General features: G+C 34.5%; 2 protein-coding genes and 1 long non-coding RNA gene across 3 annotated transcripts; all 3 read left to right on the forward strand.

Moving 5' to 3' along the window:
• The first annotated feature begins 1262 nt into the window (after nucleotides 1–1262).
• LOC132278825 (uncharacterized) lies at nucleotides 1263–4241 on the forward strand. The gene is made up of 3 exons (XR_009471136.1): nucleotides 1263–1536; nucleotides 2343–2400; nucleotides 4014–4241. It is a non-coding gene; the product is annotated as an uncharacterized LOC132278825 (long non-coding RNA).
• A 3924-nt stretch (nucleotides 4242–8165) lies between these two features.
• Nucleotides 8166–12192, forward strand: LOC132279475 (glucan endo-1,3-beta-glucosidase 7-like). Its single transcript, XM_059781460.1, has 5 exons — nucleotides 8166–8457; nucleotides 8556–9220; nucleotides 9549–9872; nucleotides 11315–11603; nucleotides 11773–12192. The coding sequence occupies exons 1-5, from the start codon at nucleotides 8391–8393 to the stop codon at nucleotides 11808–11810; spliced, it is 1383 nt and encodes a 460-aa protein (XP_059637443.1). The 5' UTR covers nucleotides 8166–8390; the 3' UTR covers nucleotides 11811–12192.
• Nucleotides 12193–17934: 5742 nt separating this feature from the next.
• Nucleotides 17935–25071, forward strand: LOC132279473 (glucan endo-1,3-beta-D-glucosidase-like). The gene is made up of 8 exons (XM_059781459.1): nucleotides 17935–18517; nucleotides 19056–19379; nucleotides 20279–20525; nucleotides 20668–20744; nucleotides 22838–23120; nucleotides 23271–23389; nucleotides 24237–24510; nucleotides 24664–25071. Exons 1-8 carry the CDS (start codon nucleotides 18050–18052, stop codon nucleotides 24699–24701), a joined length of 1830 nt encoding a protein of 609 aa, XP_059637442.1. The 5' UTR covers nucleotides 17935–18049; the 3' UTR covers nucleotides 24702–25071.
• The last annotated feature ends 236 nt before the right edge of the window (nucleotides 25072–25307 follow it).

A 25307-nucleotide genomic window follows, 5' to 3' on the forward strand; every position in this document is an offset into this window, starting at 1 on the left:
ATTCAAGTTACATAATACTAAGGCAATTAATTTAAATAAATTCAAATAATATAATTAAAACAATCGCAATTAACATGTAAATTAAATACACACAAATATTAATTAAATCAATTAAGCAACCACAATTAATCAATGAAAAAAAATTAAATTAAATTTTCAATTTTATCCTTTTGAAAAGTAGCGGTATTACAGGAGAAGACGTGATAGATTAAAGTTTTGCTAACTTTTGTACTTGTTTCATTTTGTTCCAATATCACTTTTTGTATATCGTGAACCTTTTGTGGTGATGAATGAAATGATAATTTTGTTTTGCCAAGCATCCATACCTCAACCTGTGCTTAAATGAAATGATAATTTAATTTTTCCAATTGACTTTTATTTTGACAAGTTTTGGCGTTCGGCTAATAGTGCCATTTGCCACTTACTTGGCTAAGTGTTTGGCGCTCGGCTGGAATGTTACTTGCCACTTGACCTGTAATGACCCGGTCATTTTATTCCTTTTCCCTTTTTCTTCAAATTTTGCGAGTAAATTTTTTTTTTATTATCTTTTCCTTTTCGGGTTCGATTTCCCGCCTCTTAGTGTCGTCTCGAGTGCTCGGAAATGGTTTCTGAGACTCTTTCCTTTGGATTGACAACTTCCTTTGAGGACCGAGTCATTTCCATATTTTTTTATTTTTTGACACTATTCATTTTTCGTCTTTTCCTTATTTCGTCCTCTTCTCGTTTTTCACTTTTACTTGCATAACCTCATTTTTTGTGCTCGGATTTGATTCCGGTTTTGCATACGTTCATGATATTTAAATTCCATGACATCTACATTTTTACTTTTGTAGAAATGCATATTAAATGCTTACTTTCTTTGTAAAAGCCATGAAAACAAGACTTTTTGCAATTATCCATAACTTGAGGGGTTTTTGGGTAATTAAGTAAAGTAATTATTTGTCGTCTTAGGAACCATTTTGCAAATTAAATTGGAAGATACTTTCAAAAAGGACCTTTTTGCAATTTTCGGAAAATGTGACAAGTGTCACATTCTTATGGTGCCACTTGTTGATTTTGTGGAACCACTTGGAGGCTTAATCTCATGACACGTGGAGGTTGGAGATTCACCCACTTGTTGTCCTAGGATTACTGCACTTGTTGGCATGGATGGTTGACAAGTGTAGGGTTAATATTTAATCTTGGAAGCTTACATGGATTCATGACAAGTGTAGGACTCACCTTTAGTCTTACATTAGAGTGTGTGGGAGAGGTAGTGCAAGAGCACCTAGTGAGTGGAGAAGCCCACCAATTTAGCTTAGAGTTTACACATTTCAATTCATTCATCACTTTCCTCTCAAGAACCCTAAGGAAGCCACCATTGGAGAAAAGCTTGACTAGTAGCTTTGACTTCATTTTTGGTGCCCTTTCACTCACCTTAGAACTTTGAACTTGGAATACTTTTTGTTCCCCTCATCCTCCTCTTCAAAACCCATGAAGGATCTAGCCTAACTCCTAGTTTTGCTTTGGTATCTAGAGATTCAATTCTCTAGTGAGGTATTGATCTATTATTTTGAAGTACTTTTATGTCATTATTAAGTGTTTTACATGCACAGAAGAGAAGGACTTGTATTTTACCCTTAAACTGCTTTAACTTGAAATTAATCTTATCAAATTAAATATAGAATATGAAAATATACTCAATTAGCTTTCATTTAGTTTTGGTTTCATGTAATTTAGATTTAAAATTAATTAGTTATGAATTTTTGAAGTTGCAAGCTAGTTGCTGGAAATTTGAAGCTTTTCCTTTTTCAGTCCGGAAATGAATTTTTATATGGAGCTGTGGTACTTCAATTGCCTTGAAATTTTTACTGGAACTTCCCCCTTAGGTTTTACACTATTCAGAATTTTTTTACGATTTTAGAGTATTTCTAAATTTTTTTAAAAATCCGAAACTATCTCCTATCCATGTTTTTATTGCAGCTGGAAAACATATTTTTAGATGATTTATTTCACTAACCTTTTGACATTGGATCATGGCTTAAATTTCTAGTTTTATACTCTCATATGTTTACTTCCAAAATAAATTTGGTTTGCCCAATTTGGATATCAAATGAATTTTTCATGAATTTTCAAAGTTGGAAGCTATAGGCTGAAAATGTGTTTTCTGGGCAGAAATTGTTTCAAAGTTGTGGGGCAAAACTGTTTCAATTGGGAAAATATTTTGTTAAACTAAATTGATATTATCAAATTACAGTGTTTAAGCTTTCATTGGGCTTTGGATTCATTCAATTTGGGTTAGAATTGAATTTTTTATGAATTTTACAAGTTGAAGGTAACAAGCTGAAAAATCTGTTTTGCAGACCGAAAATTTGGGGCGATTTCATTTTGGTGGTAATTGGGATTTTCATTCCAATTGAGGTAGGGAATGTTTTAGGATTATTTGTGTGTTGTATTGTGTGTTTGCCATCATTATACAACATATATGTATACTTTGTATCAAATCTAGAAAGTTAGCAATTTTTATTTCTTTGTGTAAGATTTAAAATTTATGATGATATATAACTTTGATTTGAATTGTAACATGCTAGGAAATTATGCTTAAATGTGTTGGTTAACATATATTAAATTTGGATCATTTGATTAAGAATTACAACTTTTATTTGATATTTATCTTTAGTGAAAGTTTAATTCATATAGTTGTATCAAGCATTAAATCAAGTTATAATGTAGTATTTAAATAGGCCTTGGCATGTTCTCTAACATAGATTAAATTGAGGGCATTTGGAATTGTTTAAAAATCTAGAGGAAATTAATTAATTAGCTTGATTAATTTTGTTTTAAGTGTTTTAATCACTTAACTTGTCATTTGATATTATATATATGATAACCATGACATGTCTTTCAATATATATTAAATTTAGGTTATTTGGATTAACTTAGAATTAGAAAATTTAACTATTTATGTTTAATTAAATTCTACTTTATTACTCCATGGATTTAATTGCATTCTGGAAGTTGTTTCTATATTTAAATCATGGATTTGGATTTGATGTATGTTCACTTGATTACTTTTGAGCATTGGATAACATAGTTGTTACTTTTATATTCATGAGAATATGTTTTTCCTTATTGAATATATTGTTGCTATGTGTAAGGAATTGCACACTTTGTATTTGACATCTTACATGCCATAGTAGTTGTGAATTTTGAGCATATATTGTATAAGTTTCCAAAATTTGGATTGTGCTTGGTAAATAGTTGATATCTTGTATATACATGTTGATATATATACGTTGTTGCACAATTTGTTGATTTTGGAAACTTGGGGATGTCGTTGTTTGGCTACGGCTAAGACTTGGTTCTAGTACGGGGGATTGTCCCTCTATATAGTCTAGTGCGCACATAGGGAGGTTACCCATGGACTAGTAACCCTAAAGTAACTATGTTGTCGGTCCGATCTGGCGTGACGTCCGAGTATCCACTTTGTTTGATTTCGTATTTTATTTCAAGTTGATAACTAGATGATATCGTAACTTGTTGTTCCTTATTTGATTTCCTATTTTGAGCTTAAGATGTAGCTTTGTGAAAGCATGCTTCATGCGTTGTATTGGAAGTTCCATTGTTGGTTAAATTGCATCGATATCATAATTTGTGTTTTGATATTCAAATGTAGTTTAGGAATGACCTTATAGATTCATTTTGAACATAGACGTTAGGTGGCATGACCCACACTTGTTGTTTTCATATTTTGGATTTCAAGTTGAAGGCTTTGAGAATCTATATCTTGTTACCTTGTATAACATGTTTCCATGTTGTTTGAATTGCATGAACAATGTAATTATGATATAAATGATTTGGGTAGCTTAGGATGCTCCCTGGGTCTCATCTTGACATAGACGTTAGGTGGCATGAGCCCCTTTAACATGTTTCACCATAAGGTAATAAAATTGTAAAATGCTAGGTCGATGCATGCTCATCTCCTACGAGTAGCTTTATGTTACTTACCCCTACGATACTGGGGCATATTTCAGGTACAGGACTCAGGATTTGAAGATTCCATTGCTCCTTGGATGGCTTACAGTTTCTAAGTTTCTATTTTATGCAAGTGTTAGCATAAGATGCCTCTTTATAGCCCTATTTGTTTAAACTTGTATTCGTTGATTCGTATATATAAAGTGTACGTAAATGCACTCTTTTCAATGTATTTAACATGTATGAGATGAGGCCGGAGGCCAATGACATGTATCTCGTTTTCTATGCACTTTTGTTTTCAAAGTTTATTATGAAAATATTGGAAAATGTTAAGTCATTACTTCATAACTTTCGCATCGGTGTTGGGATTTCATATCTTTTCTGCCCGGACTCAGAATCAGACGATTCTTGAGACTAATTTTGTTCATTTTTCGTTGTCCTTCCAATGGTGTGCATGGTGGCACCCTTTTCAGTGAGAAATGACCATTTTGCCCTTAGTTCATCTCTTTTCGGGTTAGGCATTCTTGCTTCATTTGCTTCGCTCATTTGAGTTCTGTGGGTTCATGGAGAGTCATTTTGGGGCCTTAGGGATGACGTACATCTCTTGAGGTCATTTGGTTTCTTTCGCTTCTGCATTTTAGGTCCGTTATCGGGTCAACTTCCGGTTCATCACTAACGCACCGGGTTGAGAAATCCTGATTGTTACATAGCCCTTTTTTTTTTTTTTACAAGTCTTTGGCGTTCAGCTCATAGTGCCATTTGCCACTTGGCTAAGTGTTTGGCGCTTGGCTGGAATACCACTTGCTACTTGACTTTTTTTTTATTATTATTTTTAATTTTATGTAAGTCTTTGGCATTCGGCTTATAATGCCATTTGCCACTTACTTGGCCAAATGCTTGGCATTCGGCTATAATGCCACTTGCCACTTGACTTTTTTATTTTTTATTTTGTGCAAGTTTTTGGCGTTCGGTTCATAATGCCATTTGCCACTTACTTGGCTAAGTGTTTGGCGTTCGGCTAGATTGTCACTTGCCACTTACTTGGCTTTTACTAAGCGTTCTTTGCTCAATCAATTTTTGAAACAAAATGAACTGTTTTTTTTTAAAAAAAAAAAAAAAAAAAAATCCTGACGAATCTATACATTTGCAAGAGCATAATTCTAAATGAATATCGTTCAGAATGGAACTCAATCTTTACTGGTAGTACTCTTTTAGAGACGTGGCGTTTCATGGTTTACTAACCAATCTTCTAGCTATGGTCTCTAAGCTCTATGCCCCTTTTTCTATGGCCTCTGTAACTCTATATGATCCTTCCCAGGGTGACATCATCTTCTTGATGATTCCTACCTTCTTTTTCATAACTATGTCGCCAGGTACGAAATCTCATTTATATTTTATTTTTTTCATGGCAAGAATTTTAAGAGTTAGCGATTAGAGGGGAGGGTGAGGAGGGCGGTAGATGACTTGAACACGAACTCTTAGACACAAGGAGCAACCCAACCACTCAGGCATGACACTTGCTTCCATTAATATCAAAAAGTCATAAATCTAGAAAATCTAATTTAAAATTACAAATCTTAAAAGTACAAAATTAGATATACTAAGACAAAAATATTCCCATCAATTATGTATATAAATACATGTATATGCATGATATATACATTTATTATGTGATATATAATATATTTAGCATATGATAATTTATTATATTAAATAATATATCTTATATGTAATAAAATATATATTGTGTTATAATATTGTAAATTAATTATAATTTAATATTTACATATAATATAATATAGATATGGTATATAATAATATAAAATATCTACTGCTTAATAATTTAATAACATTATATTTTATATCAAAAATTATTTTGTCACAAAAAAATAATTTACATTATTAATTAATATATTATATATTAAAATATATTTTATCAAATAAAAAATAATATACAATATTTAATTTATTCTATATTAAAAATATATATTTTTATTAACATTTAATATGCAAGTTAGTATATAGCACAAAAAATGAATTTTATTTGAAATGAATGGTGCATGTGCAGTAACACTAGTGAAAACGTTTTTCTACTACAGTTTCGAAAATATAAGAAACATCGTTTTGATATATATATATATATATATATATATATATATATTCACAAAAATTGAAAACGTTTTCTGTTATAAAAAAATAAAAATATTTTATTAAACGTAACTTTTGTTTTCGTTTTCGTTTTACTAAAAGCAATTTTTATTATCTATTTTTAAACCCCTAAAAACGATGTATACTGGATCCAATATCATACATACTGAGCCAGTAGTCCAAACTTGTTATTATTTTATTTTATTTTAATCAAATTCCATGTGCGGACACGAGCGGTAGGAGGAGCGTTATCTTATCCAAGTCCCGTGGTAACGGCTACGAGTGAGGGCATTCACGTCACACACTAGATGCCTTGTTTCTCCGAAATTGAAGTACTTTCAATTATATTTACTTTTCTATTAGAATAATGTTTAATTGTGAACCTTTTTTATCTAAACTATTAAAAAATTTGTATCAGTCTATGTTGTTTATTTATTCTTTTAGATTGATTGTATAAATTTTTTTGGATTCTAAAATAACTGCACAAGGAGAAATATCAGTTTGCAATCACAGAACACTGGTTAATGTCTCTGTCCATTGATTACTGACCATAGTCGAAGAAATTTTTACAAAAAAGTCAAAGCGAAAATTTTTTTTTTTTTTTTTGGTTTCGGAAGTGATGACAGTAGGCAGCACCTCTTCTCTGAATGCGTTTTTGCCATATGACGTTGTTTTTTTTTTTTTTGTTTTTTTTTTTTTTTAAAGGTAAGCTTACGTTGATTTGTATACTATGTTGTAAAGGAGGGTATGCCATCTCTCTATCAATCCTACCAAGTGCTTCACTTTTCAATGGTATCAAACATCATTTTTAAAAAAATAAAATAAATAAATATATATATATATATATATATATATATATATATTATCATTATCCTTTATGTTTTTTTAAAAAAAATCAAATTTGATAATTATACATATTACATAATTACCACTGACCACCGTCGCTTCCGTTGCTTTCTGCCACCGTCATTGCCACCACAACTGTCACTATTATCGTCGTCACCACCACTGCATTCCACCACCGCAACCTTTCATGTACACCATTACCGCCTTCCACCATTCCCTCCACCACCACTGTCGTTGCTTTTCACCACCACCACACCGTTGCCCGCACCTCCATCAATACCGCCACAGCCACCATCGTCGACCTCTACCACGGCCATTGTCTTCCACCACGACCACCTCCATTGCAACCACCTTCCACCACCTCCAGTGCCTTCCAACACCACCACCATCGTCACCTCCACCACCATCACCACCACCTACACCACTGACACCTTCCACCACTGTCACCATCATTGTCTTCCACCATCATCACCTACACCATGGACACCTGTCACCACTACCACTAATACTTCCACCACCGCCACTGCCACCAACACCACTATCACCTTCTACCACCACCGCCGCTGTCGCTTTCTAACATCACTACCACTTTCTATCTCCACCACCATCTACCACTGTCGTAATTTTTTTAAAAAAAATTATAAAAGAATATTATTCTATTAATTTAATTTATTTGTTTTGGAGAATTACATTTAAAATTCATTCTATTCTAAATTTTAAATTAATACAACAAAAAAATAAAATAGTTGTTTCATATTTGTAACCAACCAATAAAATGATAATGGATATTTTATTTCATTCTTATTCCCATTCTACTTACATTATTTCTATCCTTATACATGCACCAAACGCAAAATTATATTATTATTACACTTCTTTTTCTTTCATAACAAACATGTTAGGAATTAATAAAAATAAAAAATAATGCTAGGTTGGAACACTAAGAAGCAACTCAACTAGGGCAATACGATAGTTGCACACCATTCATTTTTTTCTTGTTTATAGAATTTTGTGCAATTAACGCTATCAATTCATATCCTTACCGTTACAAAACACATTGGAGTAATTGAATACAACACGACTTAGGTCACTCTATGGTCCCACGTGCACTCATCACTTTTTTCGAAATCGTCTTTGTAACGTTGACAGTGGACTTCACTTCCACACAGTGTACCACTAAAAGTTTCACCCCTTTCATTTTTACCCCCTCAATAATGGTGATAGGTTGTCCAACACATAATCGAATAGAAGACAAATGAAAAGGTGAGAGAGAGTGCCAAAGAAAAGAAGCAATCCTAATTCCTAAATGCTCGAACAGGTTTTGTGCGATTCTAACAGATAGATATAGTTCAATACAAACTCAAGGATATACAGATTTTCTTAAACACAAGACTCTAGTTACACAGTTTGAGAGAGAAAGAAAGAAAAAACAGCTCTTCTTCATGGCCACTCTTAGTTACACTTCAGCTTTCTTCATCCTCTTCCTTCTACAATTCCTTTTCATAGCAAGTAAGTCTTCATATGTATATATAATACATATATATGTGTGTGTGTGTGTGTGTGTGTGTGACTGAGTTGGATTTTTACTCTCTTTTATTTTTCTTCAGTGTCACAGTCATTTATTGGTGTGAACTACGGGCAAGTCGCCGACAACCTACCACCGCCGGCGGCGACGGCCAAGCTTTTACAGTCGACCTCCATAGAAAAGGTAAGACTGTACGGCGCGGATCCGGCGATCATCAAAGCCTTGGCGAACACCGGCATCGGAATTGCTATCGGCGCGGCCAACGGCGACATTCCGGCGATGGCGTCCGATCCGAGTTTTGCGAAGAATTGGATTAATTCCAACGTGATTCCTTTCTATCCTGCGAGCAAGATCATAGTCATCAACGTCGGCAACGAGGTCATGAGCTCCGGCGACCCGAATCTGATGAATCAGCTCTTGCCGGCGATGCAGAATCTCCAGAACGCCCTCAATTCGGCCTCCCTCGGCGGGAAGATTAAGGTCTCCACGGTTCATTCCATGGCCGTGTTGAAGCAGTCTGACCCGCCGTCGGCCGGTAGCTTCGATCCGAGCATAGGAGATCTGTTGAAGGGGATTCTAGGGTTCAATGGTGCCACTGGTTCGCCTTTCACAATCAATCCATACCCTTTCTTTGCTTACCAGAGTGATCCGAGACCCGATACTCTGGCTTTTTGCTTGTTTCAACCTAACGCAGGACGAGTCGACTCGGGCACCAACATCAAGTACACAAACATGTTTGATGCTCAAGTGAGTACACACTCTAATAGCAACTCTTGTTAAAATTTCATGATTTATATGTAAATTTCATCGAACAGTTGAGGACGGGGACGATGACGAGGACGAGTACTTATAGGATTCACGAAAAAGGGCAATTTACTTAATTTTTATGTGTTTAATTAGAAAAATATCATTGTCACTTTGCATAAAACATTAATTTAGACTGTTTTGACACTTGAACTAGCATTTAGAGCTAAACATGAGTATTAATTTATCATGTATAAATTTGCAATGCGATTGTAAATGCAAAAATTGCCGAAATAGTTGGGCACAACAACAACCTTTTGATGATCTGCAGGTGGATGCGGTTCGGTCTGCATTGAACTCCATGGGGTTCAAAGATGTTGAGATTGTGATTGCGGAGACGGGTTGGCCATACAAAGGAGACAGCAATGAGGTTGGGCCAAGCGTCGAGAATGCCAAGGCTTACAATGGCAATTTGGTTGCACATCTCAGGTCAAAGGTTGGAACCCCATTGATGCCCGGGAAATCAGTGGATACATATATCTTTGCATTGTACGATGAGGACCTTAAGCCCGGGCCAGGTTCTGAGAGAGCATTTGGGATATTCAAGCCTGATTTAACCATGACTTATGATGCTGGCCTTTCCAAGACTAGCCAGGTAAAAACTAACTCTTGAATCTTTGAGATTGTTTATAGGGACTAAAATCTTCTCATGTGAAACAGGGTCCTGTCCCATCCTGTTACTGATGTACGTTACAAAACTGTTGTGATGTTCAGCCCCACATTGGTAACGTACATCACTAACCGGAGGTAGGCCTGTCAACGGATCCGATTTGGATCGAATTGATCAAATCCATATTCTATTTATTAAGAAAACGGATTATCGGATTTGGATCACTAACGGGTTCTCAGACTGGATGTCCCAATCCATATCCTGTTTAGCTAAGACTCGGATCAAATCGGATTCGAATTCTGATTAAAATCATATTTACCAACATATATAATTATAAAGTTAGATGAAGCGGAGAATTGTTAATATACAGAATGCTACATAATATAACTATGCAACCAAATGAATATAATGATAAATAATTAATATATATAAATTTAGTAATACATAACTAATATATATAACATTGATATATAGTATATTGTAAATTATTTACTCTTTCTTAATGAATAAAGAGTATGATATTATCAGTATTTATATTAAGAGATTTATTAGCATGTGGATGAGATATATAACACTAATGATTTTTTTTTTTTTTTGGATTTTTGGGTTATCTCTAATACAATTTTAATAGGAGTATTAATATATATATGTAAAATTATTGATAAATATAAATATATATATATATATATATATATATATATATAAAATTTTAATCGGATCGGATTATTAACGATCGTATAACAGATTATCGAATTCGGATCGTAATCGGATTTTTTGTTCAATCCATATCCGACTAATCGGATCGGATTCGGATTCGGATTCGGATCCAGATCGGCTCTATTTACAGGTCTAACTGGAGGGTACATCACTACTGTTTCGGGTAGGCAACAATGGTAAAAGAGTTTCACAATGGTAAAGTTTTTTTTTTTTTTTCATAGAATCTTTCACATTTATATACATATATACATAAATATATGCATTGCAGAACTAGCTATTTTTAATGATTTAGTTCGGTGATGAGCTCAAACACACTTGCCCTACCGGAGCCAGACTTCAATCATGGGAGTGTAGGCTAAAATGATCAACAAAGGTGAATCTAATAAAAGAGAGTTAACGATTTCTAATGTAGAGCACTCATCTGATTGGCGTGTGTGGAATTGAGGTGGTTTTAGGGTGAGCCAAATGAGATCTAATGGTTGAGGCACAACCCTAGAGTGTGAGGTCCTCATGTTAGTTTTTTCCCCATATCATGTCTTTAGCACCATTGACTTGGAAAAAGAAGCCCTTTTAATCCCTAAAAAGGAAAAAATTATTAAAATGCACCTTTCATTTCATTTAATTTGGTTGAAATTGACAATTAATGGTGTGTGTATATGTAAATTATTGCGCTACAATTTTCCTAACTAACATAATAATTTGGTTGTAAGACTCCATCGACACCAAAGAATCCAGTGAATCCGGCACCAAAGCCTAATAAAGCAGCATGGTGCGTGCCTAAGTCAGATGTATCAGACGCCCAATTGCAGGCAAATTTGGACTATGCTTGTGGACAACACATTGATTGCAGTCCGATTAACCCAGGTGGAGCTTGCTTTGAACCAAACACTCTTGCATCACATGCAGCTTATGCCATGAATCTCCTCTACCAAACTTCTGGCAGGAATCCATGGAACTGTGATTTCTCACAAACAGCCATTCTCTCCTCTGACAATCCTAGTAAGTCCTCTTAAATTCTAGCAAACCATTCCTATTCTGAATATATATATACACACACACACAACATTTTTCAGCTGAAGTAGTATACTACTACTATACTACCCCCAATGTTTGCTCTATAGAATTCCTCATCTTATAATTTTTCCCGTGTTATTTCTCTGTTTTGCAGGTTATAATAGTTGCAGTTACCCTGGTGGGAGTACCTGAGAGCACGGAAAATCTGTGTTTAGAATAAAAAGAAAATCTTGGCAGGTATTTATTATTGTTTGTGTTCTTCAATAAGTGGAAAAGGTATATTCTTATGTTAGCAGAATAGCGAGATCAATTGTGGTTAGAACTAAATGGAGAAGGAATTTCAGTGATTCCCACTCCTTCCTGTGTAAAGGGATTAACTGCTGCACTGTTAGTAATATGCTTGTGTATTGCTTGTATATTGGTTCACTGTAGAAATTTGAATTTGTGTATGTATATGAGAAGCTAGTTGACATAGTTTAAGAGAATTGGTGGTGTTGGCTTCTGAACATCTATTTTTGATCCATGTAATCAATAATGTAACTGATCCTAATGAATACTTGTGAGTTGTTTATAATATTGAATTAAAGTTGAAATATATGTTTCTGTGTGTGAATAAGAAGCTAGTAAGAGATGTTGTCGTCGGCTTCTCAACCTTTCTCGATCCATCTGATTTTAGTGCAATAGAACTGATTGATGAACCAGATGTTCACATATATGTGAAAACTGTGAACTAATTCATGTTTTATTTTTTTCTTTTTCTTTCTTTCCCGAAAGGTTGTTATTAATTAATATTCTTACCATTTTGATGCAATATTTCAAAACAATGTGACTTGAGTTACTCTATAGTCCTACGCACTGGTCACATTTTGGAAGGGTAATGCTATTTGGATCGAAGTCCCTAGTCGACCCTTTAGCGGAATCTATGTGGCTGTCCAGGTGATGAAAGAATGCTATTTGGCGTGTACGTTGACATCATCAAAAGCATACAGTCATTCATCTTCTCTCTTCTTCCAAGAAGGCAAGAACATCAGCTAAACAAACAAATACAGACTAAAATGTTCCAATTTTCACCCGATTATGAAATCTAAGGTATGGATACAAATTCACCTGATATTTCATTTATTGTTATTATTATTTTGGTTTCAAATGTATCCTTTTGTTTGATATGTGGCTCAACTTTGTTACTTTCACTCTCCAAATTTTTTTCAAAGAGATGGATAGGATATATTCATCATCTTTTGAATAAAATTATGCATTCATTGTGTTTGATATGTGGTATCGACTGGCTTTCATCATCTTCTTCTTCCCTTTTTTTCCTTCTTGGAGTTTAGGTCTCATCTTCTTTCACTTCACTGTGTTTTAATTTTCTTCAAAGAGACAAATGTATTGTAAATTTGATTGCATAACATGTTAGTCGATTTATTATGACATGAAATTCCATGAAAGAATAAGCTCACCTATACTATATATATATATACACACACACACACACATACCTTGTGCTTCTTTTTTTGCTAAAGTCTTTTTACGCTTTTGACTTGATGTTTGCAAGCTGCTCAGTAATGGGATTGATACTTTAGCTGCGGATGCAGTAGAAACACTCAAGGATGGAATAATGTTTCAATCTGAAGAAGATGTTCGTAATTATTACAACAACTATGCCTGAGTGTCAAGGTTTTGGTGTAGCAAAAATTAGCATAAAGAACTTTAGTGACAGTAAATCAAGATACTTTTCACTTGCATAAACTTTTAATCCAAGGACTTCTACTAGGGCAAATTGAAAGGCACAAGAGCAATAGTATAGTTAAAGAAGATGGAAGTTCTATTATAAAGAACTTCCAGGACTTCTACTAGGGCAAATTGAAAGGCACAAGAGCAATAGTATAGTTAAAGAAGATGGAAGTTCTATTATCTTGATCACAATTAGATGTAACAAGGCACTAGATTCTTATGTTAGAAAAGGTTGGAATTAAATGGCTTAGCAGGTTTAAAATTGAGTAAAAATTTACCATTGGATGAGGAGTGTAGAAATTACATAGCAAAAGCAATACAATTAAGGCTCGGGTTTGGAGATGTTGGAGTCCTTCGTAATTATTTTTATCGCGTGCACAACTTCTTTTACATGTTTGACATGTATGATCAAGGGCATTTAAGAATTGTGTTTGGAGCGGATGCAGGTGTAAGGTTGTGTATTAGTCATTTTGGAAATGTTATTGCGTTTGATACTACTTAGCTTTAAAATAGGTATGACACGTCGTTTGTTCCATTTGTCGAGAAAATCAACATGGGCAGTCCGTGTTACTCAGTTGTGGTTTACCGTCTATCAAGTCTAATGATACTTAGTTATTTGAGTCATAGCTGACATGTATGCTAGGGCGTGCTCCCAAAGCTATTGTTACGAGTGCATTCATTCAAGCAGCAATCTAAAATGTATTTTCAGATTCTCATGAAGTTGGGGAAAGTTGGCCGTATAAAGCAATTAAAAAAATCTTGAAAATATTTGGCTTTCTCGGACCAGAGACTTTCCAATAGGTTACCCATCCTAGTACTACTCCAGAATAAGCATGATTATTAACTTTAGAGTAAGCATGATTATTAACTTTAGAGTAATGATAGTTCGCGATCATCTTAGCTTTAAAATGCGTTGTGTTATGGAAGAGTGTTGGACCTTACATATAGCACTTTATCTTTTATAGACGATGTGGGATCATGACACCCTATGACCAAATATGTCGTTCAGTGTCTCACACTCATCCACATCACACCCGCCTAAAGAACATGTAATTTCTTGAAAACCCCACTAAAGTCTTGAGAGTACGCAAGTTAAAATTAAATAATTAAGATTTGCATTAATCACAAGTGATTGTCCAACATAAAAGCATTCTCTGGGCATCCATCATCTAATTGATATACTCCCTTCGTACCAAATTAAGTAGGGATTTATTTAATTTGGGACGAAGGGAAGGGAATATATTTAATCAGAAAGCAGTAGGGATTTATTTATTTTCTCCATGGTTACAATAGAGATGTATTAATAAAGCTAATAAGGATTATAATGAACTGAAATTTGCACTAGTCAATTAGGTCATATATCCTAGTCTAGTATTTTCTATCATTTCCCATTCGGTGGAATTCCCTCCGAAAATGGAGGGCAGAATAGAGAACAAATTAGAAAGAGAAAGAAAACAAGAGACATCCACATGAAATCTACTTCAAAGCATGATCGGTAAAATGGTGGGCTCTCCTTTTATCCAAAACAATCAAAGCCCTTTCTATTTTTGTCAAAGCAAATGATAGGCCATACGAAAATGGAGGACTTAAACTTCCAGCACACGAGAGAGAGAGAGAGAGAGAGAGTGGAGTCCATGGGACTTCTACAAGTTAGAAGCGGTCAGTTAAATGTTACGTTGGGCCCTCCATTTTTGGCGAGCCAACCATTTTCCTCTTTCCCTCTCCTTTCTGTCTCTCTGTATTTGTATCAAACTTCACATTCTTGAAAACCAATTTAGAGAAGGAGAGAGAAACAAACAGCTCTTCTTCATGGGGACTCTTTCTTACACGTCATCCTTCTTCACCCTCTTCCTCCTACACTTCCTGTACCTAGCAAGTAAGTTTTTATATATATTTTTTAATTTTTTCAATAGTTGTTTTAATGTTAAAGAGTTTAAACGAAATGGAGATCAAATTTATAAATTACACTAACTGATTACATTGAACGCTTTTTTTGAAAAAAAAAAAAAAAAAGGTTCAAGAGTTTGAAGGAAATAAAGAAGCAAACTCGTGCCGTTTGTTCAAACTTTTCAATCTAAGTATCAATATATATTCCCTTTTAGGAAGAGATTATGTTATACAGTTGGATTTATGACCCTTCGGTCATAAAAAATTTTTGTATTACCTACCTATGAAAAGCGAAGAAACAAAAAGAAAGGAGAGAATAGTACTAATTAACTATTATTATTATGGTATTTGGTTGATTAAAGAAGAAATAAAAAATGATAGTAATCATATTTAGGTAAAAAAAAGAAAAGAAATTAATTTAATAAATTTATTAGGGTAAAGTACAGTCACACCCCCTGAGGTTTGGCAAAAGGACATTTATAGAAAACTTAGCTCTTTTTTAGACAAAGACACCCCCTGAAGGTTCGAAAATGGACAAAGACACCTCTTTACATGAAAAATTGACCAAATTATCCTTTGACAGTTTATGAGACTTTTTTAATTTACAATTTAATAAATTAGACCAATCTACCCTCATGAATAATTATGCATAAAAAAAAAGTAAAAAAAAAAACTTTATATTGTTCACTTTTTTTTTCTTTTTTTTTTTTGTTATTTACTTTATAAATGTCCCAACTTCTTAAAAAGGTAGACGTCTAAAATGTTTTTTTGATTCAATACATATATTTCAAATAAATTATATTTTGTTATTACTTCTTTTCTTTTTCTTTTTTATTTTTAAATTAAGATGCTTAATTCTTTCATTAAAAAAAACTAAACCAATCTCTTTTTCTTAAAAATAAAAATATGGTACTAATATAACTTTATACATCTTAAATTATATATCAAATATTATGCATTTTCCAATATATTAAAAAAAAATAGGTACCAGTATAACTTTATGCATGTCTTTGTTTTTTTTTCCCCTTAGTTTTATTATTTTTTTTCCCTTTGTTTTATTATTATTATTTTTTTCCTTTTTATGTGGGAAATGCATAATATTTGATATATAATTTAAGATACATAAAGTTATATTGGTACCATATTTTTTATTTTTAAGGAAAAGAGATTGGTTTAATTTTTTTAGATGAAAGAATTAAGCATCTTAATTTAAAAATAAAAAAGAAAAAGAAAAGAAGTAATAACAAAATATAATTGGGACATTTTTTTAAGAAATTGGGACATTTATAAAGTAAATAACAAAAGTTTTTTTTTTTTGGTTATTTTTTTATGCATAAATTGTTCATGAGGGTAGATTGGTCCAATTTATTAAATTATAAAGTTAAAAAAATTTTCTACACGGTTTAAGGGTAATTTGGTCAATTTCTTATGTAAAGGGGTGTCTTTGTTCATTTTTGAACCTTGAGGGAGTGTCTTTGTTCAAAAAACAGGTAAGTTTCATCTGAATGTCTTTTTACCAAACCTCAACGGGTGTGACTATATTTTACCCCATTTATTATTATACCATTTTTTATAAATTTTGTCTTTTATGAAAAAGGATATCGTGTAAAAAAACAAACACTCTATAATATAAATATAGGAAATACTCCTATAAGTTCTCAAAACCCCATAAGCAAACAAGTCTCACCTCATTCAACCGGGATGAAAATTGTAAATTGTCTTTCTTAAAGTATAATAATAATAATAAAAGAGTAAAAAAAATCCAATTTTTGTAAAATGACCATAATGGCCTTGAGGGAGCAACCTTGTTTTGGAGGCATGAGTTTGGGACTTCAAAAGGGCATTTTGGATATTTAGTACCATTAATTAGTCATGTGGCCACACACGACTTTACAACCAAACAACTTTTAGTTTAGTTTTCCAACATTTTAAAAAATTTAATAAATTTATATATTCAAAATAAATGATAGCTATGTTATTTGCACAAAAAGTAATAAGCTTTAGGGGTATTTTTTATATTTTACTCTAGATAAATTTTGTATTAAGAAAGTAAAAACTGTTATGAGAAATTGATCATTAGTCTAAGTCAATCACCATGTGACACAATAACAAATGCATCATAAATGTTTAAGTTTATTAGATAATTCTTGCTCCATTGGCACTTGGTTAACTAATTCAGTTGGTTAACTAATTCAATTCATATTATCCGATTAAAAAACATAACCCCAATAAAGTGTAGTAATATATTACAAAATCTCAACAATGAAATTTTATTCAATTATCAATAATAATATATTACAAAATCTCAACAATGAAATTTTATTCAATTTTTTTTATAATATGTCACACCCAGCAGACAAGGTAAAATTCCCCTTTCATTCCCTTTTCAATTCAAAAATACAAAAATTAAAAAAATTTCCCTTTTCAAAAATAATAATAATAAAGCAACTCATCATCAAGATATAAGCCTCCAAGTCCTTCCATTTCTTTTTATTTTCCTTCCAAATTTTATTCTAAATACTGTACAAAAATCAATATGCCACCATTTTCTGTTTTTTCTTGGGAGGATTTTGAATTTATGAGGGAGCCAGAATTGTTACTCTGTTATTTTTGCAGTGTCAGAGCCATTTATCGGTGTGAATTACGGCAAACTCGGCAACAACCTACCAACGCCGGAGGCGTCGGTGAAGTTTTTACAGTCGACGTCAATAGAAAAGGTCAGACTGTACGCTCCCGATGCGGCGATCATCAAAGCACTGGCCAACACCGGCATCGGAATCGTCATCGGCACCACCAACAGCGACGTTCCGGCAATGGCGTCCGATCCGAATATCGCCAAGACTTGGGTTGCTTCCAACTTAGTTCCTTTCTATCCTTCCAGCAACATCATACTCATCACCGTCGGCAACGAGGTCATGACCTCCGGCGACCGGAATCTGATGAATCAGCTCTTGCCGGCGATGCAGAATCTCCAGAACGCCCTCAATGCGGCTTCCCTCGGCGGGAAGGTTAAGGTCTCGACGGCTCATTCCATGTCGGTGTTGAAGCAATCTGACCCACCGTCGTCCGGTAGCTTCGATCCGAGTTTGGGCGATTTGATGAAGGGGATTTTAGGGTTCAATAGTGCCAATGGTTCGCCATTCACAATCAATCCATACCCTTTCTTTGCTTACAAGAGTAATCCCAAACCCGATGTTTTGGATTATGCCTTGTTTCGAACCAACTCACCACGAGTCGACTCGGGCAACAACCTCAAGTACACAAACATGTTTGATGCTCAAGTGAGTACACTCTAGTAGCAACTCTCCTTAATTTTCAGCATTTCATTTCCATTATTAATTAATCCTTTCACTACGAAACTGTGGATCATCGATGTGTTTGTAATTAAAAATATATATATTAGGTTCTTGTCACTCATAAAATAGTTTTCTATTTTAAGAGAACTAAAAATCAGAAAACTGTACAAAAACTCTTTTTTAGTTTAATTTTCTGAAAACTCAGTTTTAAAAGTACCTATTGTGAGACAATTGTCTTTTATAGTGATCAGTTTTCTGTTTTCTGAATTGTTTCCTGAAAACTCCGTTTTAGAAGTACTAGTTGTGAGACAACTGTCTTTTATAGTGAACAATTTCTGTTTTCTGAGTATTTCAGAATTATTTTCAGGCTCTTACTAACTTTGCATTAGTGATTACCTGTTATATACATTAATTTAGCCTGTTAAACATGTTTATCACTTTATGATGTATATATTTACAATTTGAATGTGATAGCAAAAATTGCAGAAATAGTTGGACATAACAAACTTTGAATCATCTGCAGGTGGACGCGGTTCGATCTGCAATGAATTCTATGGGCTTCAAAGATGTTGAGATTGTGGCTGCCGAGACGGGTTGGGCACACCAAGGAGACAGCAACGAGGCTGGCGCAAGCGTTGAGAATGCCAAGGCTTACATTGGCAATTTGATTGCACATCTTAGGTCAATGGTTGGAACCCCATTGATGCCAGGGAAATCAGTGGATACATATATATTTGCGTTGTATGATGAGAACCTTAAGCCTGGACCAGGTTCTGAGAGAGCATTTGGGCTATTCAAGCCTGATTTAACCATGAATTATGATGTTGGCCTTTCCAAGAATGGGCAGGTAAAAACTAACTCAACAATCTTTGAGAGTGCTTATAGTAGCTTATAGCAAGCAACATTGGTAAAAGACTTGAATCCTTTTCTTTTCTTTTCATAGCCTCTATCATATGTACACATACACAGGTTTGGTTCATTGATGAGCTAGCCCTTGCATTGACCCAAACTAAGTGTCATCATCTTGGTTCAATTGTATCAAATAAGCTTGTCCCACCTCCCGCCAGCCAGACTTCAATCATAGATTTTCCACTTAGCACTCACCTAATTGGTGTGTATGGAAGTGAGCTTAAAGTCTACTATGAAGGTGCTTTTACTTTCTTCTCTTTAACAGTCTCAAAACCTTGACCTAGTACTTTGGAGTCAAGACTCAAAGCCACTAGGATAAAGGTAGACCATTCAGGTACTTTTACCGTGAACCACATAAGAGCTATTGATCTTAATGGTTGAGATGCAACCTAAGTGTGACGTCCTCATGATGGTTTTCTCCTAAATCATGTCTTTTGCCCAATTGCTTTAGGAAAAGAAGTAGTACTTTTAATCCTTGAAAAGGGAAATGGTACTTTTAATCTCTGAAAATGGAAATGGCAAGTAAAATGAACCTTTCATTTCACTTAATCCTCCACTTATTGCTTTATTGTAGGTAATGCATTTCAATACACTTCACACCAACCCAATTTCGACTATCCACATATAGCAACACTACTAACAACCAGAAAGGCTTATAGGAAAGATAAGATCCTTCTAAAAGAGACCCATTTTGATTTCTTTGGTCGGTTCCCATTGGTGGCAACAGCTTTAATTTGGTTAAAATTAACAATTAATGGTGTGTTATATGTGAATTACTGAGCTACCAGTTCATCTGATTGACTTAATAATTTGGCTGTAACACTCCATCAACACCAGACTACGAAAGCAGCATGGTGTGTACCTAAGATAGGTGCATCAAATGCCCAATTGCAAGCAAATTTGGACTATGCTTGCGGACAACACATTGATTGCAGTCCGATTCAACCAGGCGGAGCTTGTTTCGAACCAAACACTCTTTACTCACATGCCGCTTATGCCATGAATCTCTTCTACCAAACTGCTGGCAGGAATCCATGGAACTGTGATTTCTCACAAACAGCCATGCTGTCATCGAATAATCCTAGTAAGTCCTCTTAAATTCTAGCAAACGAACCATTCCTATTCTGTATATGCATACAACATTTTCAAATTAATTACTACTACCGAAGTCTGCTCTATAGAATTCCTCATCTTATAATTTTCCCCATGTTATTTCTCTCTTGCAGGTTATAATGGGTGCACCTACCCTGGTGGGAGTACTAATGATGTTGGCCAATCCCAGACTAGCAAGGTGAAAAGCAAGGTGAAATCTAAAAGCAAGGTGAACTAACTCTGGTATCTTTGAGGTTGTATATATTAACATTGGTAGAAGAGTTGAATCCATCCAAGTCTTTATTATTATTTTTTTTTTTTGGTAACATCTATCATATATACAGAAATATATGCATTGCAGAACTAGCTACTGATAATGGTTTGGTTCATTGATGAGCTCAACCATGCATTGGCCCAAAGGCCCCAAACTAAATTTCATCATCTTGGTATTACCCACACCAGCCAGACTTCAATCATGGGAGTTTAGGGTAAAATGATCCACAAAGGAGAATGTATAAAGGAGTTGCCTTTTTTTCTTTTCTTTTTTTTTTTTCGTTTTTGGGTTGCTGGTGGGGAAGGGTTGAAGGAGTGTGAACGATTTCTGATCTAGATGTTCCACTTAGCACTCGTGTGATTGGAACGCATGGAAGTTAGGTGAAGGGCTTAAAGTCTATTATGAAGGGTTTTTTTACCTTAAGCTTTGGATGTAGCAGTTGTTGCGCAAACTCAAGTGAGAGGTCTCATGATAATTTTTTTCTATATCATGTGTCTTGCACAACTGATTTAGGAAAAGAAGTTGTACTTTTAATCCCTGAAAAGGGAAATGGTAAGTAAAATGCACCTTTCATTTCAGTTAATAAGGGCTAGTCTAGTGCACAAAGCTCCCGCCATTGTGGGATCTGGGGTTGATGATACACCTCAATCCAATTCACACCAACCAGGCACTGATCCAGTTGAGGCATAAGGCCTGGGGGTGGGGTGGTGGGAGGCGGTAGTGCCCCCTGCAACTTTTAAATCTTTTCATTTTTTATAATTTTTAAAATTTTCAAAGCTGCCCCCTCTTCCAAAAAAAACTTCTCCCCTTAAATTTTTTATATTTTCATTTGTATATATGGGGTCTTAAAGATTCTAAAATTGCACCACACTTAACCCACTAATTAATCTCTCCTTGATCACTAGACATTCCATATCTCCATATTTAATCCTCTCTTTTCCTATGGTGCACAACTGTCTTCCAACTATTTTTTCTACAAAGAAGGATCACAATTTCTAACAAGGTACCAAAAAAAAACACGCTAAATAAAGTATCATTGTCTACTTCTCTTTTATTATATATGCTACATGGAAATCATGAATATAAACCCGTTAGAAAATTTTGAAGACCCATATTGTAAAGAACAGAATTCCCTTGTATATTTGGTTTAATCTACTTATCAATTACTTCTTGATTCGGAGAACCTAATTACAAATAGTTCAAGTTCCAATTTGAAGACAAGTTTAATTCATTAATTTTGTTAGTGCAATGGAAGACTTTGTAGGTTTGTTATTCAGGAAAAAATAAAAAATAAATGTGACTTTCTAGGTTTGTTGAGTCCTAATTTGATTTATTGAAAAGTCAATAGTATTTATAGTAATAGGGAATGAGGAATACACTGGAATACACGCTCACATTTATTTTGTTTTGGATAATTGTCTTACTACTTAAATGTAAATGTAATAAACAAAAATATTATCAATCAAGTTTCTGTCTTCAATTTATTATTATTTTTATCTTATTATTCTTCAACATCCCTCCCACCAACTGAATTCCTGGCTCCGTTCCTGACACCAACCCAATTTCGACAATCCACTTATAACTACACTACTAACAACTAGACTGCTTACAGGAAAGGTACAAAGAGACCCATTTTGATCCCTTTGGTTGGTTCCTGTTAACAACCATCTACTCCAAAAGCTTAAGCTGTTAGAGAGGGTGCAACTTTTATATTTATATCCTTCAACATGCCCCCTCACGTGTGGCCTTCTTTTTTGTCCAACACGTGTTTTTTCAATTTTTTAATTAGGGTGACGGTGAGGTTTGAACTCAAGACCTTTGGCTCTAATACCATGTTAACAACCTTCTACTCCCAAAGCTTAAGCTGTTAGAGATGGTGCAACTTTTATATTTATATTCTTCAACAGTTCCCATTTGTGGCAACCGTTTCAATTTTGTTGGAATTGACATTTAATTGTGTATGCGTATGTAAATTGCTGAGCTACCAGTTCATCTGACTAACATAATAATTTGGCTGTAATGATCTATAGAGGCCAAAGACTCTAAAGACAAGCTCCAAATTAGAGAGTAATAATGCAGCATGGTGTGTGCCTAAGATAGGTGCATCAGACGCCCAATTGCAATCAAATTTGGACTATGCTTGTGGACAAGGCATTGATTGCAGTCCAATTCAACCAGGTGGAGCTTGTTTCGAACCAAACACTCTTTACTCACACGCTGCTTATGCCATGAATCTCTTCTACCAAACTGCTGGCAGGAATCCATGGAACTGTGATTTCTCACAAACAGCCGTGCTCTCAGTGAATAATCCTAGTAAGTCCTCCTAAATTCTAGCAAACCAACCACCCATTCCTATTCTGAATATATATTCAACACTTGCTGGATGAGTATACTACCCCGAATGTTTGCTCTATAGAAATTCTCATCTTATAATTTTTCTCATGTTATTTCTCTGTTTTGCAGGTTATAGTGGGTGCGCTTACCCTGGTGGGAGTACTAATTTTGGTGGCCTTTCCCAGACTAGCGAGGTGAAAATTCATGGTGGGAGTACTAATGTTGGTGGTCTTTCCCAGACTAGCAAGGTGAAAACTAACTCTAAAATCTTTGAGATTGCTAATAGTCAATAACATTCAACATTGGTAGAAGAGTTGAATCCTTCTAAGTCTTTTTTTTTTTTTTTCTCCATAGAATCTATCATATGATACACATATATACATAAATGCATTGCAGAACTAGCTATTTTTAATGGTTTGGTTCATTGACGAGATTGACCATGCATTGGCCCAAACCAAATTTCATCATCTTGGTATACTGATTTCAGTTTGCCCCACCACCCACCAGCCAAACTTCAATCATGGGAGTTTAGGCTAAAAACCATCTCCGATCCAGATGTTCCACTTAGCACTCATCTGATTGGAGTGCATGGAAGTGAGTTGACGCGCTTAAAGTCAATTATGAAGGATTTTTAATCTTGAGTTTTGGATCTAACAGTTAATGCACAAGCTCAAGTGAGAGATCCCATGATAGTTTTTTACCATATCATGTCTTTTGCACAATTGATTTAGGAAAAGTAGTAGTACTTTAATCCCTGAAAAGGAAAATGGTAAGTAAAATCCACCTTTCATTTCACTTGATCCTCCACTTAAAAGATGGGAATCAACTATTGCTTTGTTATAGATGATGCACAACAATACGATTCACACCATCCCATTTTCGACAATCCACATATAACTACACTACTAAATACTAGATTGTTTATAGGAAAGGTACAAAGTAACCATTTTGATCCCTTTGGTTGGTTCCCATTTGTGGCAATAGTTAAAATTTTGTTGGAATTGACGATTAATGGTGTGTGTATTTAATACACTGAGCTACCAGTTCATCTGACTAATATAATAATTTGGCTGTAAAACTCCATCGACGCCAAAGACTCCAGTGAAAAGCATCAAATTAGAGAGTAATAATGCAGCATGGTGTGTGCCTAAGATAGGCACATCAGACGCTCAATTGCAATCAAATTTGGACTATGCTTGCGGACAAGGCATTGATTGCAGTCCCATTCAACCTGGTGGAGCTTGTTTCGAACCAAACACTCTTTACTCACACGCCGCTTATGCCATGAATCTCTTCTACCAAACTGCTGGCAGGAACCCATGGAATTGTGATTTCTCACAAACAGCCATGCTCTCATCGAATAATCCTAGTAAGTCCTCCTAAATTCTAGCAAACCAACCACCCATTCCTATTCTGAATATATATACAACATTTTTTTTTGGATAAGTATACTACCCCCAATGTTTGCTCTACAGAATTCCTCATCTTATAAATTTTCTCGTGTTTTTTCTCTGTTTTGCAGGTTATTCTGGGTGCACTTACCGTGGCGGGAGCACCTGAGAGCACTTTTTAGAATAAAAAGATAATTTTGGCAGGCATTTATTATTGTTCGTGTTCTTCAATAAGTGAAGGTATATTCTTCTACTAGTAGAATAGGGAGATCGATTGTGGATAGAGTTAAATGGAGAAGGAATATAAGTGATTAGCTGCTGCACTGTTTGTAATATGATTTGTATTGTTAGTATATCGGTTCACTGTAGAAATTTGAACTTCTATATGTATATTAGAAGCTAGTGACATAGGTTAAGAGAATTGATGTTGTTGGCTTCTGAACATCAATTTTTTATCCATCTGATCAGTAATGTATGTGAATCCGAAGGAATAAACCGGATGTTATTTGTGAATTTGACTCTTAAGCAAAACTGCTCACTTTTTATGATGATTGTGAAATGTTCATATATTGAATTAAAGCATAAATGTATGTTTCTCAACCTTTTGTTTATACCATAATTATCGGCCACTTTCCAGTGGAAGATTGCTATGGTCAATGCTAATGGAAAGGTGATGGGTTGTCCATTACGACTGTCCAGTGAAAATTGCTATCTTTGAGAGACTTTGACAAGAAACTAATCAAAGTTGGACACGTGGTTTATTAAAAGGGCAACA

This window comes from Cornus florida, unplaced genomic scaffold (genome assembly GCF_030987335.1).
Source record: "Cornus florida cultivar Cherokee Brave unplaced genomic scaffold, ASM3098733v1 CherokeeBrave_3.0.0_Hap2_Chr10, whole genome shotgun sequence".
Classification (NCBI taxonomy): domain Eukaryota; kingdom Viridiplantae; phylum Streptophyta; class Magnoliopsida; order Cornales; family Cornaceae; genus Cornus; species Cornus florida.